This window comes from Rhipicephalus microplus, chromosome 1, assembly GCF_043290135.1.
Source record: "Rhipicephalus microplus isolate Deutch F79 chromosome 1, USDA_Rmic, whole genome shotgun sequence".
In the NCBI taxonomy this organism is placed as follows: Eukaryota; Metazoa; Arthropoda; class Arachnida; order Ixodida; family Ixodidae; genus Rhipicephalus; species Rhipicephalus microplus.
In genome coordinates, this window is record NC_134700.1 from 163187997 (window position 1) to 163205571 (window position 17575).

Genomic DNA, 17575 nt, shown 5'->3' on the forward strand with positions numbered 1-17575 from the left:
TTTTATCATTTACGTCGATGTTCTGTTTAATTTTGTCCTAAAATTTTAGACCCATGAAGCAAGCGCAACTGAAGTATATTGTCATCAGTGCCATACATTTATTTTTGTCTCAGATAGCAAGTGTGTTGTGTGTCAACTTTCTCGCCTTCGCTACAAGGGTTGCAAATACCTTACGCCTTTTTCTCAGTACCCTTTCGTGCATGACATGAGACGCCCAGTGCGTTCATCTGACGCCTTAGGTGAACTATCTAGGCACCATGCTCATACTACACCGAAATAAGGAAAGGCTATGTGAGATACTTAGGTGAAATATTCCAATTAACAATATGGCTACGGCTATTTCAACAAGTTCTCTTTGAGTTCTCTCTCTCTCTTGCTTTTCTCTCTGTATTTGTGCGAGAACTTCTTTTCACGATAAACGTCATAGCTGTAGCAGAACTAGTGCAGGAGCTACTGACGTCACAATCTTCTGAAGAGACAAGAGACATTACATAGCGTGTGAAAATGCGAAGTTATATACATTACATAGCATGGAAAAATGCGAAGTTATATATGTGTTATCCACACATATATAACTCCGAATTCTTATTCGCTATGTAATGTCCTTTGCCTTTCAGCAGATTGTGACGTCAGTAGCTCCTGCACTGATAATTTTGTGGACTATATTCTACCCGAATGAATCAATGGTAAATCGTACGCCGGAAAGGCTTTGAAGTGGGAGATCTCAGGCAGTTCAATTTCCTGATCTCATGGTCGAAAGACATATATTCGGTAGACTAGAGCATCGACTGTACAAGGCCACACAAGTCAGTTTTTACATTTAGGAAACTCCAAATGCGCTTACGATGCAGTTGGTCATCGCTGAGCTAGTTGCCTTTTAAGGTATTAATTGATTTTAAGGAATGTCAATTTGTTAAATGTTCTAAAGATTCAGTTACATCATTTATATAGTGATTATGTACAGGTACATACAAATTACTGCGATCAATTTTATGATTGCAGTTGAATAACATACTTCTGCTTTCAGGAATCAGAATATGCCTTTGTATGCCTGTTGTCGCTGTAAATCTTTTTCAATACAATTAGGAATTCACTTCATAAGGTCTTTCTTGGAAAATTTGAACGAGGCGCTGCGCAAGGATGAAAGCCTCTTACCTGAGAATGCCTTGGCCCGAACGGGTTTTTCAAAGCAAACGCCTCAGGCATGCTACCCATCATGTATCCTAAGGCCACGTAGTAGGCTATCTTCGTCTTGGGAATGTGCACCACTTGCTTGATGAGGATGTTGAGCAGGGCTTGTGAAAGGCAATGCAGAAGGGTGAACAACAAGCCTCGGGCTGTATCTTCAGTCGATCTAGACACGCCTCCCGTATCGATCGCCATAGAGATCACGCTATCTGCACCAGTTGCGTCTAGCACGTGCCCGTACAAGCTTGGTAAGGTACCGATCGGGGGTATGCCTGTTTCGCTTGATTGAAGCCGCCGCCGCTTGCGTCCGTCAAGAGGCGTCGGTAAGCCCTGCGAGCTGTCTACTCGGTACGACACGGAAGCCGCACCGTCCTCTAGGTACCGAACCAAAGAAGGCGTGCTTCTGGATATTCTTAACGCCTCTGAACCGCGCTGGCTTGGGTTGCTGTCGCCCTCCGATATTCGCCTCTTTCTGGCGACCCTTGCCTTGCCTCCCGGGCTTGGTGGCGTGGTCTGAGAGAGGCTAAATAAAACCGACGGTGCGCCGGAGGGAGTTTTGACAATGCTTTCCAGGCTTGGCGACGCGGTCTTCAGCATGCCATTCGGTGCCGACGTAGCTCCCACGTCGTCGGCGCCTTCCTGGCTCCGTTGCATGGTCTCCAGTATGCTAGATGACACCAACGATGGAGTGTTCAGTGTGGTGGTCCGGCCTACTTCCGCATTCGTGCCATCAGGGCTTTTAGGTGTGGTATCCGTAAGGCTAGCTGATCTCGACGACAAGGAGATTGGGCCAATGACCTTACCAATTTCTGCGTCCGTTGTTTCGTGCCTCATCGACGCGGTCGGCGGAGGCCTAGCTGTCGCCGATGGCTGAGAGCCTGAAAGCGGATCCCGGGCTAGTTCTGTGGCCTCTCCGTCTGGGTCGCGCGATGTGACCCCGAGAAACTCGGTAGGCGTCGAGGGTCGAGCAGCTCGAGATGCAGGCCAGGTTATTCCCGCACCCGTGCCGTCTTGGCTGCGCGACGGGGTATCCTTCGTGCAAGACCGTGCCGATGGCTGAGCAGCCGTAGTTGCAGCCTCGGTGATGGCCTGCTGGCTGTCTGAGTGGTGAATTGTGAGCTGTTCCCCGGCCTCCCCAGACGTCGGCTTGGTGTGCCGCTCTGCTGACCACGATGACGCTTCGTCAACCGTAGCTGTTCCTACAAGTACATGCTTGCCTACCAACGGAGTGGAGGGAAGCAGAGCGTGCAACTCCTGAAAAGCAGCCCCTGTCGACTCGCCAACGCGGATAACGCGTGGGGCTGCCTGCACGGTTGCCTGTGACTGCTGTGCCGTTGGCGGGAGGCTGTGAGGACGCAAGGTCGATGGCGATAGGAAGGTCGATTCTAGCGTTAGCAGGGTCGCCCAGCGCTTGTCGTGAAACCAATCTGGCGTCAAGCGACCACTCGCTGGCGTCTCCGGTGGATGCTGGGACGTTGAAGCGGTGAGGTCGTTTGATGGCTGCTGACCTGATGGACTCGCCGGTGAGTCTGGCTGCGGCGTCGTCGCTCCTGACGTAGCCTTCTCTCCTGCACTGCTTCGGCTGGTGCTTTGCTGCTGTCGTGTGGAATTAGTCGTTTTCTCATCTTTGGCGCTGGAATTTCGCCCAGAGCTGGAATCCATGGCAGTGGTGAGCACTAAGGGCTGTTGCTCTTCAGTTCGTCGATACCTATCTGGCTGCGTACTAAATTGACCAGATCCTTTGCGGTGCGTGATCGTCTTCTCGCTCGAGTGGCGCGTGGCTCGCGCAAGCGCGCTTCATCCTTCAGCCTCTTCTTCAATGTATCTTCGCGATTGGCATATTTTCAAAACATGATATCTGGTATTTTAAAATAAAATGAATTTTTAGAGTTTTTTAAAGCTGTTGTAATGCTCAGTAATGTTACGCACGTTACTAACAGTCCGGAGATCATTATGGCGCCGCTCAGCAAGCCATCATTGTCAAGGTGCATTGCATTAAACTTAAAGTACGACGTCATATCGCGGTCCCTTCGTACTTCGAAGAAATGCGCTGAAAGCTACAGTCATTTAGACTGGCACATGGATACTGAAACTAGTGTTTATAAATGAAATTGTATTTGTGGATGTGATGAATATGGTGACATAGATTTTTCAACAGTGACACAAGCCCACTGTGCATGGGCCAAGAAGAGGACGAAGCAGGGCTAACAAAACATAATTTTAAGATAATCCTATTAGGAAAGAAGTAAAATATTGCATGCAAGACGGAGTAGTCAGCTTTTACCCACATAGAACTGTTAATATAGAAATTTTTTTTTAGCCTTGCGAAGTAAGGTCACTTGGCAAAAAATAAAACTTTACAGAGATGCGCAGCTTCAAGAGGCCTTACCATACTTTTCCAAGTAACCATCGAATGGTTTCAATAAAGGAGTTCATGTCAATCAATTCCCCCTCAAAAAACAAATTCTAGAACCTGTTGAGTGTGAGTGGAGTAAAGGGGTTACACCACAAGCTTTAAGCGCTTTCTCTCTCCTTTCGTATCAGAGTGTGCTGAAAGCTACGTAAATGCAGGCAGGCAGGCAGGCAGGCAGGCAGGCAGGCAGGCCAGGCAGGCAGGCAGGCAGGCAGGCAGGCAGGCAGGCAGGCAGGCAGGTAGGCAGGCAGGCAGGCAAGCAGGCAGGCAGGCCAGGCAGGCAGGCAGGCAGGCAGGCAGGCAGGCCAGGCCAGGCCAGGCCAGACAGGCCAGACAGGCCAGGCAGGGCAGGGCAGGGCAGGGCAGGGCAGGGCAGGGCAGGGCAGGGCAGGGCAGGGCAGGCAGGCAGGCAGGCAGGCCAGGCAGGCCAGGCAGGCCAGGCAGTCAGGTTATTTTGATCTGGATACGACGCTCACTCCCACCTTAGGGGGTGATATGGGCAGGCCGCACCCACGACGAAACGGGAAGATGCATCTCCTCGGAGATATGAAAACGGGGCAAAAAGCAATAACTGTTCATCAGCTGGCGCAATGACCTTGACCACTTTTTTTCTTTTTTTTCTGACAAGAGGGTTACGTGCAATGTGATTGCAAGTGCGCGAGCACATAGCGTTATCTCACGGCCGAAGCAGTAACTATTTAGTGCACGGTGCTCAAATCAGCCGTTGGCAGTGGACAATCGGCTTATGGCGTCATCATTTGTGGCTTACGACATCATTTGTCGAAAGAAGAGGGACCGATTTCTAGCTGGCTTTGAGAACTAATTGCTACTTCCGTGTCCCGTGCCGCGATTTGACGTTTTGCTCACGTGTTTGCAGAAGTCTCGACTACCAATCGACTGCGTTTTCTTATTATATTCATTAAGTGCGGCCGGGATCCTTTAAAACAACCATCTTAGTGCTCCTGTAAACGAGCTACTTTTCCTTTGGGTGCTACATACATTGAAGATGCCATTAATGTCATTAATGTTCTCAAAATTCGGTAGATACCACACATTGCGAGAATCAATTTCACGTGAAGCGGTAACACGAGTGGCAGCCTTTGTCAGACTTTTCGCGTAGAGCCCAGCTTTACAAAGTGGATTGACATCTTTGTGTAAATGAAGAGTGTGAAGACTTTGGGCTTACAATGCACGTAGACGATACTGGCGCCTAACTGGGCAGCTTATGGTCTGACCGGACACAACGTCATCACACTTGTTGGATCCCAGAAGTCAGTTAACTTTTGTTGCAACGAAGTTTGCGTTATGTTGCTATCATATGCATGTCATTACGATCGTTGGCGCTTTCCTCTGGGGTCGCGCCACGTTTGACAATACCTTGACACAGTCTTGGGATGCAAAACCAATGCTACTTACATTAATTGTTACTAAAGCTGGTGTCCAACCCTGTAAACATTGCCATGGCCGTGACATGACGGCTGTATAGAGTCTTGTTCCGACGAAGTTTCAAGTGGCAGAATTCTTGACTGCCCATGATTATACGCCGCGCTGATAATCCATCTCAACACGAATGTTGCGGCCCTACGAACTACAGAAATCGGTGTGCAACAGAGTCCTAAATCGCACAACGTGACTCAGAGTTTTGACTTCATGCGTAACCGCCTCCAATGGGCACACGTATCTTACTATCATTCTTTATCAGTTTGTATGATTCTGCGCCATTCCGCGTAATTTTGCATCATTTTGTATGCACAATATTCTGCAATGTTATCCTGAGAGGTCATCGCGGATACACCGGCTGCCATAGACTGATGACGTAATCATGAATGTGAGTTGTGTGACATTGTGCATGCGTGCTCTCCCTCCCCTCTCTCTATTTATTTTTTATATTTTCCCGTCCCTCTCCCCATTGACGGTTAGTATACCAGGTTTTCTAGGCTGACTTCCTTTCCTTTCTGTCCTGTTTTTTTTCTTCCATCTGTATTCGCAAGCGTGAAAAGAGAACTTGTTTTACGTAGGACGCACTGTTACTTAACAATCATGAGCAGTGCTTGTATGTTACGTCGAAAGCCTTGCATACCTCATCGAATGGGAAATTCGACCATCGGTGGCGATGAGTGATGCGAAATATCATCACATGATGATGTTAGAGATCGCCAGAACTTGTTACCTCATCATGACGTCAACCATTGTGGCGTGACATCATCTGACATAACGCCGCACGATGCTGTTGTATCCAGAGTTATTCAATAATAACTCTGACAACAAGGTTTATTATTGTTTTCAGTAGAAAGATGAGTGGAATCCTTAGTCCTGGATCCCATTGGCACGGGCTGCTGTCCTCGCACGTTTCACGAGGGTCTCTTGGCTCTTCGGATCCAAGCTTAACAGAGCTGCCTCCAACCCTTCCATCATTGTGTTGTGTCCTGGGTTGCAGAGGGGAATTGTGTGGACACTCCCATCCTTAGTGGCACAAGGTAGCCGTTTTATTGGCGCAGAACATGCACGGTGGTATGTGTGTGTCGCGATCTATCTTTGACAGTATGTATAGATTCGGGTAGGACAGGGTCTGTAGGCGACGCCATGCTACCTGTGATTCTTTGCTGAGCTTTGGCCTTGGGGGTGGAAGCTTCTGTCGTTCGAGTCTTGGGTGCTGCAGAGTGTTGCAGAATTTCCGTATACGTGAGAAGCGGGTCCATACGCAGAGCTGAGGGTGGATGCGATTTGCCGGAGCTGGAGGTCCGGAAGAGGTAGTCTCGGGCCGAGGAATGGGTGAGCTCATCGCCTCTAACTTCGCAGCGGTCGGGTATACATATAAGCTGTTCCCAGTCTCCTTCTAAACGTATAGGGCCGATAGCTGGGCAACGGGGCCAATGTAGCCTTTACAGAAATTTCGGTAGGCTGCTTGTGAATCTGTTAGAATGAAGGTGGACTCTGGGTTTCGTAGGGTGAGGGCGATTCCTGCTTCTTCCATGCTAGTTGTGTCTGTGTCCTGTGCTGATATACAGTAGATCTGTTTTCCTTGATGAATGAAGGTTGCCGTGTATTTGCCGTTCACTGGTCCAGCTGCATCCACAAAGAAAGTGCCCTCAGTATCTGACTGTATTGTCGTGAGCCCGTGCCCGACATCGATGTTCGTGAGACTGTGGATGCATATTGCGTGGTAGTTGTTTTATGATGAAGTCCTGTCTCCATTCATGTGGGATACGTTGTTTCCCCCTTCTGTGAATGGGGACCTCAATGCCAAACTCTAATAATGTTTTTCGTCCTGCTTTAATTTGATGGCGAGGCGCATGACTTGATTCGTGTGGTATGCTTGGAATAGTTCAGATGGGGTATTGTGCAACCACATTTGAAGGAGATGGTCCGTGAGTGTCCACGAGGAAAGGTTCAGAACCTTCTTAAGAGTCACACGTATGACTCTGTCTAGTTTGTGCTCGTCTACTTTCAAGACCTTCAGGTAAGAAAAGCTATATGTTATGCATTTGATTACAAATTCCTTAATGAGTCGCATTATGTCGTGTTCTTTCGTTCCTCGTCGTCGGTTATATTCACATGACTAATCATACGAGAAATCTGTAAACAGGACGTTTTTAGTTTATTTATTGCGAATGAGTTGTTGCTCCGAATAATGAAGTGGGCCCCAAGAATCCGGATGGTTTCAACCTCTTTAATTTGGGTTCCATTGAGTAGTAAATTGAGGGAGGCAGCGTCAGCTGCTTTATTTCCATATACAAAAATTTAGGAGTTAGTGGGGGAGCACTCCAGACCACTCTTGCACCCTATTTCTACAACGGAGGCAGCCTTTTGGAGGGCTCTCTCTATCTGGCCCAGATTGCCAGAGCGGCTCCAGATTGCAACGTCCTCGGCATAAATGGCATAACGTACTTCTGAAACATGAGGGCCTCTGGGAGACGCCTAGGGATGACATTGAAGAGGAGCGGGTACACGACAGCCCCTTTGGGAGTACCAAAATCATCTGTGGTGATGGACTGCGATTTAAGTTCCCCAATGCGGATAGTGACCCTTCTGTCGGCGAGAAAGTCCCGCACATATGGAAATAATTTTGGACCGCACTTGAGTACACGTAAGTTTTCCGAGATTGTGCAGAGCCGCACGTTGTTGAAGCCACAATTGAAATCAATTGCAAGAATGGCCCTCACCACCAGAATGTTTCCACTGGGTAGGTTGAAAATCTCATGCTGCAGATGTGGGACGCTGACAGGTAGGGACGAAAGCCGTAAATAGTGTCAGGCAGGAAGCTCTGTTCTTCTAGATATTCGGTTAGTCTGTTTTGTATGACCCTCTCTATCTCTTTACCCGCGCATGGCATGAGGAATATGGGGCAGAGATTATCAATGTTGAGCGCCTTGCTGGCTGTCGGGATCAAAGTAACCTCGGCAGATTTCTACTCTATAGGAAGCGTTCCGGCATCCCAGTACTGGTTAATTTTATCTTCTAGCAGTTGGGTCATGTCATCGCTTAGGCTAGAGAGGAGCTCTTTTGATACCTAATCAGGTCCCGGGGCGGTGTCTTTCCTCGTGCTTCGCATCGCCGCTTTACCTTCGATGACCGTGAACGCTTTTGAAAGCTCCGGATTATCAGGCCCGTCATACAGTGGTAAGGACACGTGATCCCGCGTGTTGCTGACGTACTTCGCCTGTAAGGCACGAAGTAAGTTCGCGTTATCGCCAGGAAAGCCGTGTGTAACTCTCTGAAGGCTTCTTCTCGTGGCGTCTCTGGTTGAATATGGGTATATGAGGAGGCGCAGGAGATACCAGGCACATTTCGTATGAAAACTTCCCGCAAGGAAGTCGCATTTCGAGAACCAATTTTCTTTAGCTAGTGCGATTGAGTATTTCTCTGCCTTAGCGGTCAAAGTGGCAATAGGCGTCTTGATCTTGAGTCGACGATTGAATCTCTGTCGTTTCCAGCGTCTTGTGAGTTGGCGCCTGGCCTCCCATAAATGCAAGATATGAACATCAACTTCCGGTGCTTCGAATGTAGTTGCAATTGTTTTGGTAACGTCAGCCTTAAGTTCCAGTAAGGTGCTAGACAATTCAGAGTATAATGTGGAAGTTTGACGAAAAGGAAATTTTCTGTTTTACGGAAGGCTGCCCAATCTGTTAGTTTTACTGTCTTTTGATGTTTCTTTTGTCTGCCATACAAAAAGGAGGTGTGAATCATGAAATGATCAATCCCGAGATTCTCTTGTGAGTTCCACCAGCGTGGCTGAGGAAAGTTGATACCCATACCCTTACGACGGAAGCTTCTGCAGTTCCACTGTACTATGTTTAGGCCTCGAGGTAGTTGTGCCGTCATTGGTTCGAAGACACAGAAGGGAACAGATGCCTGTTTTGCTCGTTTTCTGTTCGTAAAGCCTCACCCAATTTTTCAGGAGTTAGCTGACTGTCACGTCACCTGGGAGCGGCAACGCAAAACACAAATAATGCGTTAAAATTGGGTGCACTGATGAAGAGGTGGCGCGGCAATCTCCTGACTTATAGAGTACCTCGATGGACGCGCACGTTGGTGAACTAGTGCATCGAGGCACTCTACTCATTTCTATAGAGTTACTGTATATCATAAGAGGCCACCCGATTTGGCAATGGGGCATTTATTCAGTGTACTGCATCGCGTCTAGCAGATGGATCTTTCCCGTATACAAGTACTTGATTGATATGTGGGGTTTAACGTCCCAAAACCACATATGATTATGAGAGACGCCGTAGTGGAGGGCTCCGGAAATTTTGACCACCTGGGGTTCTTTAACGTGCACCCAAATCTGAGCACACGGGCCTACAACATTTCCGCCTCCATCGGAAATGCAGCCGCCGCAGCCGGGATTCGAACCCGCGACGTGCGGGTCAGCAGCCGAGTACCTTAGCCACTAGACCACCGCGGCGGGGCTCCCGTATACAAGTACAACGGTGCAATTCATCATACAGTTTCATCGAACACGTCATATATCCAGACACTTGCCCAAATATGCCATATGTTCCCCACATGTTTTTTCACGTCACCCCCCCCCCCTCGTGTAAAGTTTCATACGGAACCTTTGAGTATATAATAAATAAATAGATAAATAAATAAATAAAAAGCGACGCAACGCTCAAAACACGTGAGTGAGGCGAGGTCCACAAACATTAACTGCCTTAAGACGGTAAGTTTGGCCTGTTGGTTAGGATCCATCGCGAACTTATTTACAGCGCAACACCACAAACACACAGGACTGGGAAGGAGCAAAAGAGAAATAAAAGACGGCGCTGACTCACAACTGTTGTTTATTAGAAAAAAATATAATGATATATATATATATATATATATATATATATATATATATATATATATATATATATATATATATATATATATATATATATATATATATATATATATATATATATATATATATATAGGTACTGGCAGCCTAAATCACGACATGCGCAGAACAAGAGGTGCACCGAGGTAGCGTTATCACGCTCATGGCAATAATCAAGATTGGCCTAAATAGCTCAATTCTTCTTCATGCAGTGTGACGGATGGTTCACTGATGCATTTTCTACCCCTAATCTTTATATGATATGCCTCAGCGATTTCTCTAGTTAGCTGGTTAGGATGCTTGAAGATGATGGTGGTTCTCTTAAAAATGGGACGACAACCGCATGACCTGCAATGTTCCGGTAGATGCAGTCACATGACCCCTTCAAGAGATAACTCATGCTCCCTTAAACGAACATTCACACATCGTTTCGTTCGTCCCACGTACTCCCTACCACCTGATAATGAAGTTAAATACACAGCGTTTTTTACGCATGCGATTTACTTGTTCTTATGATTCATAGCGGATCTCCCTTTGGCTTGTTTGTTCCTCAGCGCATTATCAACCATCGGGCAAATGCGACATACCTTACGTTTGGCGGAAAAAAAGAACCTCGATGCCATACCTTGAACATACGTTTTTCAGCCCCTGCACCAATTCGTGTACGTAAAGAAAAACTGCTCTTTTTCTTTTTCATCACATTTTGATTGAGCTCCGCTGTGTTTCATGAGCTTAACGCTCCGAACCATCGACTGACACACAGACGAAATCACCATGTTAGGATACCCAGCATTTTCTAAGCATTTTACCTGGTTAAGAAAAAAACAGTTTTCGACACGCGCACACAGGATTTCCTGAGCGACGCATTTAAGATTGTCTTTGCAATCGCTCTTTTCACAATCTTAGAATGGCCAGACCTGTACTTTAAGATAGGCTTCACCGATCTTGGGTCATATTTCCAACACAAATGATTTTGACCAAAGGTTAGCTTTAGGTCCAGAAACTGTAGCTCGTAATTCTTACAGACTTCGTGAGTGAAGGCGAGACCTATACCCTGTGCACTGAACAACTTGAGAATGTGATGAATGTCCTTATGGTGAATGTCATTGTGGGAAAAAGTTATGCATAGTCAGCATAGTTTGTAAAGCTGCTTTACACTGGTTTTAATTTGATTACGAGGCCACGACCACTGGTTGCAATGGGGCCCCAGCTGACGTAACGATCCGGGCGAGAGGGTCGTTGCATGTCTTGTGTTGAGTTTCAAGATAGATAAATATTAGATATTCCGGTAAGTCTTAAATTGTGCAAGTGGGTGCTATAGATACACGAATAGGTTGACAATGGCGTCCCATTTATTGGACGACGGTTAGTTGGAAATATAACTTTACGGGGCCTTGCAAGAAGGCGATCTTGAACTCTTGCGCTGTCACCAGGAACCCGAGCATGGTGACCACGTGGGAGCTCTATGGGGCGCAGTATCTAGCCCATACATACAGTGACAAAATAGAGTGACGGGGTGCTGCAATAAATCATATCGCCCCCTCCCCTACCCCCCCCCCCCCCCCCGATAAAGAACCCTGCGCACGCCTATGTGAACTGCCAACCACATCCATCCGATGTGCACGAGCAGCGAATGCTCGTACACATCGCCTCGCTCACATGTTCGAGCTTTGCATCGCTATTTATTTATTATATCCTCAAAATTTCCGCATTGAACACTACGTGAGGGGTGGGCGACATGAAAAAAAAAAAAACACGTGGGGCACGTGGCGTATTCGGGCAAGTGTCTGTATATATGACGAGTTCGATGAAACGGTCTGATGAATTGTGCCATCGTGCTTGTATACGAGAAACATCCATCGGTTAGAAGCGATGCAGTACATTCAATCACTGTCCTATTGCCAACACGGCAGTGGGGCGGAATTTTATGTGTCTGGATTTCGATACATGGGGCCTATGGGGAGTTTCGCAACACATATGAAGGAATAACTCTGGTTGTAGTGCCCTTCCTTTGTGCAACGAAAAGAAAAGGGGGAGGGGAGAGCGTACGACCTCAACAAATAAACGAAAATGAAGACTGCGCTTGGCAGTGGCCCGGGAAGCCACGCGTCTCAAATTCTCTGCTTTCTTATACATTTATTGAAAAGGAAGAAGGGTATTTTGCCTTACGCCCGAAAAATACTAGTGATGTAGCCGTTCTTGCGAATAAATGTATAGGAAATACATTCGAATTTGACCGGGTCAGGTAAACCGGGATGTCTGGTAAGCTCAAAATTACAAACTTTCGTAATGCTACTAGCACTCGTTTCCTTTTATTTTTATAAATTCTTTTTCCTCACTGTTTTGCTTCGTAATTTGGTTGTACATTTTTAGAAAAATGTTGACAAATAATGGTGTAGTTATCATCCATAGGATACATCAAGTTTTCCTGGTCAATCTTCCAGAGAGGTTATGCGCCAGAGTCGACTGGCCACGAACAAACCGATTTCGGGTCGCCTTAGGTGAATTCACAAGAAATTATTTTGAGGTTTACGCCTTTGCTCGTGTCAGCTGTCTCTCTCTTTTCGTTAACATGGTTCTGAAGCGTAGCTTGTTCCCGTCACCGCACATATCGCAATAAAGAGAGCGGCTCAGCGTTTGTGAGAGAGTTTTGACGTGCACTTTATGGGAGATGGGATTTTTTTCGAGGAAGTGCTGCGCAGGAGAAGTCGGGTATCGCTCATGTCGGTCCGTCGGAGGACTGCGGCGCACTGCTGCTTTGCTGGCACGCATAGGCGGCTCTGTTCTCGCAGTCGTAGTCGTTCCAGAGGTGTGCCAGCGACTCGATCATCTCCACGCAGATCTGCGTCCCTCCGCTGTTGTTTGGCTGGCCTGCATTCGACAAAGTAAAAAAAAAGATGCACGCAGGCGTCACGGAAACGGCGCAAAACAGCGCTTTACCAAACGGCCTTTGCATATACGCCAGAGATTAGGAATTCAAACTAAACTAAACATTTAATAGTACGATTGCAACTTGAATGATACACAGGAAAGGGTCCTAAGTTTAGAAGACCGTACCAAGACCCTCAACACATTAGATAGAAACTACGAAGTGAGCATCGAAAATTGAAAATATGTACGTCAATGGGAAAAAACGGGTAAAATAGATAATATAGTACAGAAAAATATTAAAACAGCTTCGCGTTCAGCTTGAAGGAACAGCGGAGCTGGGTGGCCATTCTTGTTTCTGTTTCTTTTTTATTTATTTATTTCTTTCCCACTTCTTTCTCTCTCCCATTCTATCTCTTTCTCTCTTTCTGCCTCTTTTGTCTAATTTTATTTTTTCTATTTCTTTGTCATTTTCTCGCTCTCTGTATCTTTTTTGTTTTTCATTTTTGCCCCCTGATCTCGCTTTCTGTTTCTCGCTGCCTGATTCATTCCATCTCTTTCTATCACTCTCAGTTTCTTCTCGCTTTTTCATTATCCCTCTTTCTTTTTACGACACGCTTTACTCTCTCCCTTCTTTCTTTCCTTTTCCTCACCCTCACATTCATTTCCTTTACCCCACCGATTGCTATGGCATACTACGCTCTACTTCATATATTATATTGTACTGTACTGTACTGTGCTATGCTACACTATAAAGTAGAATACTCTAAAGTACACTATCAAATGCTACAATATACTACACAGTAGGAGGAAGGAAGTATACTATATATATATATATATATATATATATATATATATATATATATATATATATATATATATATATATATATATATATATATATATATATATTACTCCGCTAGCGTGCCTGCCTAGTCGAGTGGTTACGATGCTCGGCTTCGCATCGTGCGCACGCAGGTTCGAATGAAGCCCCGTGAAGAATTATTTTTTTTTTCACCGACAATCTTTCTTTATCTCTTTCTGTCTGTCCGATTCGTTCTTCTTTTTCTCCCTGTGCTCGTTCTATCATCTACAAGAGTTGTCAGAATCGTGCGGCGCCAGACAAACCGGCGCTCATGTTATTCATCTTCAGTCAAGCAGGAGATGAATGAGAGGAAGATGGCGTGCGCGTTTTTATGGTGATGGTATTTTCTGCTTGCAGATCACAGACTTGCGCTCAGCTTAAACAGCTCCGCTGTTAAAATACTACACTTATCAAATATTTAATAGGAGAGGTCATTTTCTTATATAGACAATGAAATATAACTGTAGCAGTGTCATAACAGTAACTTATAAAACCCGCGCAGAAGCCGCTACGTATACAGAGCTGTGATGTTCATGGCGCTATTCCAAACGAGAAAGGTCTCGTTCCTGACCACCAAAATAAAGAGTATAGGCGTAAGCTTTAGCCCTTTATTGTAATTTCGGTATTCTTCTCAATTTCGTTTTTTGCAGAAGTAAGTATCTTGCGAGCGATACACCTATACGGCAGGGTTAATTGAACATACCTGAACCCGGGGTCCGCGTTTAACGCATCGCGATTCATCGAGCAATGCATACCTTTTCCCCATCTTCGGCTGGACTCCGGCACTTGTTCACCGTTCATGAATGTCGTATTGCCTTTCACACTCTGGTGTCATAGCGGCAGTTGTGAACAGGGAGGGGGGAAAGGACCGGGAAGAGAAGAGAAAAAAAAACAGGTTTGTTACACAGATATGCTGATATTAAAGCGTAGGGCTTCACATGCCAAAAACACGACGTGATCGCGAGACTAGTCTAGTCTCGCGTGACAACTAGTCAGGTGACTAACAACCATGTCGCATCTAGTCACGTGAAATGTTTCCGCCATGACACTGTGGCACGTGCGTAGTGTGGGGAATCGGCTGAAACAGGGTAAGAATAGCCAAGCGTAGCCATGCTAGCAAGAACTTAACATCTTTAGCCAAAGCTCGGGATTTCAAGCAAGAACTTCGAAGAAGCTAAGTCGGACACTGGCTCCGCTATTGGTTCTAGCCTTGCGCCACTATAGTGCACACTGCACAGAATTTTATTTTGCTGGAGGAAGCGCGGAGAAAGAGGGAAAAGTTGCGCACCCTCTGCACGCCAATCCACAGCCTGGGCGCCCTGTTTCGGCGCATCAGCTCCACCAGGGCTTTGTGGTCCTGGTAAGTGACTGGCATGGCCATGGCCAGACCTTCGGCCGAGCAGGCATGCCGAGCCGCCTGGAACGTCGTAGGGCCGGCACGGAACACGAACGCCGCTGGAAGCATGTAGTAAGGGGAAATAGTCACATGCCATCTCTGTGTTCCTACAATAGCACGGAAGCGCGTGACATTCCCTGAATCGCTTGAGCCTAAGAAGTAGTCGCACCATTACGTCGGGACGCACAGTCGATTTTTGAGACACTTTTTTTTTCGCTATGCCTGACCTGTCAGATCACTAAGCACTAACCCCCATCTTTTGTTTCACAGCAGTATAGTTCATTTTCGTCTTCATCGGCGTACTGGCGTGTTTTCGAGAGGGCTGAAGTTTTCTATTTGAAGATAAAACCTGTTCTGTAACAAAAAGGACTTACCACAATAAAGCATTATCACTTGCACGCAGGCGCAAGTACACCATTTCGCAAATTTATGGAGTTTACTTGAACGTAGAAATTTAGCACACATGTATAACGAAGTGGTTTTCATTATTATTAAACTTTTATCCTATTTGTATAACGTACCTTCTTCAATATTCAACTTAGTTTTAGTTTTTTTGTTGGCCGACAACACTTTACCATTAGAGGCATACAGTACGCATTGTATGATGAGTTGTGAGCATCTTTTGATTTATCTGAATTTTTTCTTCTAACTGCTTTTTCATCATATCAACCGAAATAGTTTTTTCAGTGAATTACGCCGTCTTTTATGAAAGGAATTCAACGCATCACTAATATTGATGAAATTAGCTTCATTTCGGACAAGCCACTCTGAATGGCTTCTGGAAGGCTGTGTACTTTGTTCCTTTGTTTGCGGGAGCCTTTATATTACAGCAACGGGCATACTTTAACAACTTGTAAATTGTTCTTCTTTCGTCAATCACAATACGCGAACAAATGATGCAAAACGATTAGCGTATTTTCTCGCATGTAACCCGCGCAAAAAAGAAAACGGGAGAACTTGCGTGAAAAGTGGGGTTGCCTTTTTTTTTTGTAGAAGCTTAGGGGCGTGGGTTATATGCAGGGGCGGGCTATATGCTACAAAGTGCGGTATGCAATTCGAAGTATAACAAGTCATACTTGTACGGACTGGTAAGTTTAGCATGGATGTGATGTATAAGGAATAAAACAGAAATGAAAAAGAGGATGCATCAGTTCTATGTTATAATCTTTTATGTAAGTTGCATTTGTGCTAGGAAGACAAGTCCTGAACATTGCCGTCCAGTCTCATGAAAGTGTAAACGAACGCAGTGAATGAAAAAAAAAAACCTAATCTCTAAAGGATATAAGAAAAAAAACAGAAGTATTAAACTCGGGAAGGCTAATTTGAAACTGATGACCTTATACAATCATGTATACGTAGTAAGCCTCCGGTGTAACATTTAAACCTTTACAGTTCTACCGAAACAAAGACATTGAAAGGTAAACATTCCATAAATATGAAAGATTTCACGTGGACGTGCGTGACTGGTCACTGGTCATTTCGTCCATTTTTTTTATTTGGCGAACTCCACATTAGAAGAAACCTTATTTAGCGTTACAGTGTACACCACGGCGTTTGTGGCAAGACGCCAATAGAGGTGTTTTCGTTATTCACTGGGAAGAATTTATAACAAAATATTGCGCAATACTTGTGCCAGTGTTTCGCTATGATGCTAATGTTATCGCAAAATAAAATGATTGACTTGGCGAGAGCTGGCCCTAATTATTGCTTTTCGCCGGAGGCTTACGTTATTCCATTGTATAACGGAGCTTCCCAAACTTTCGATTAGCAATTCAGTGGTCTCACGCCGTAATGACTATCTATGCGAAATGAGCTCTCGCAGGGTGAAGCGGAGACAAAATTTGAATGTGCAAGAGAGCTACTATCGTCCGTCGCCTCACAAGCAGGTGCGACCCCGTTCATTTGCTCACAAAATAAAAATATATGTAATATGTGGGGTTTAACGTCCCAAAACCACCATACGATTATGAGAGACGCCGCCGTGGAGGGCTCCGAAAAGTTCGACCCGCCTGGGTTCTTTAACGCGCACTCATGTCGCACAGTACACGGACCTCAACTATTTCGTCTCGATAGAAATGCGACTGCCACGGCCGGGATTGAACTTGTTACTTATTGATCAGCATCTAAGCACCATAACCGCTGTTCTACCAAGGTGAACATGTTTGCAAAAATAAATCATTGCAATTTACGTCAATACCACCTCAAAGGTTACCCGATCATTTTGTACAATTATTTTCACATCTTCGCAGAAGATTGTGCGTACCCGAAGCGAATGCACGAGTCGTTAGACCACCACTATCTGTTGACATAGGCTCGTCGGACTCCCCCTCCCCTCCCCCCTGTCTACTAAGGCAACTTATTGCCAGGACTTTTCATCCCCCTCCACCTTAGTTCACTAGGGAGGGTACTCCCCTGTGCCTTCCGCCACGTACGCTAAGCTGTGTTCGTGAGCTATTTAAGTAGAAGACTTGCGCACACATTACTGCGCGTATATACAGAGGGAACGTTTTGGCTCATCAATAG

At 45.8% G+C, this 17575-nt stretch overlaps 1 protein-coding gene across 1 annotated transcript; it reads right to left on the bottom strand.

Annotated features, from left to right (window-relative positions):
• Positions 1–12559: 12559 nt before the first annotated feature.
• Positions 12560–17322, bottom strand: LOC142768939 (C-type isolectin Sp-CL4-like). The gene is made up of 3 exons (XM_075871542.1): positions 14945–17322; positions 14412–14481; positions 12560–12794 (listed from the first exon to the last, which is right to left on the bottom strand). The coding sequence occupies exons 1-3, from the start codon at positions 15119–15121 to the stop codon at positions 12643–12645; spliced, it is 399 nt and encodes a 132-aa protein (XP_075727657.1). The 5' UTR covers positions 15122–17322; the 3' UTR covers positions 12560–12642.
• Between the last annotated feature and the right edge of the window lie 253 nt (positions 17323–17575).

Excerpts from the sequence above, each read along its gene's own strand:
- LOC142768939 (XM_075871542.1), bottom strand. The coding sequence starts at position 15,121 with ATGCTTCCAGCGGCGTTCGTGTTCCGTGCCGGCCCTACGACGTTCCAG. Across the intron at positions 14,482-14,944 it reads TGTGGATTGGCGTGCAGAGG|AGTGTGAAAGGCAATACGAC; the intron begins GTGCGCAACTTT and ends CTATGACACCAG. Across the intron at positions 12,795-14,411 it reads CAGCCGAAGATGGGGAAAAG|GCCAGCCAAACAACAGCGGA; the intron begins GTATGCATTGCT and ends TGTCGAATGCAG.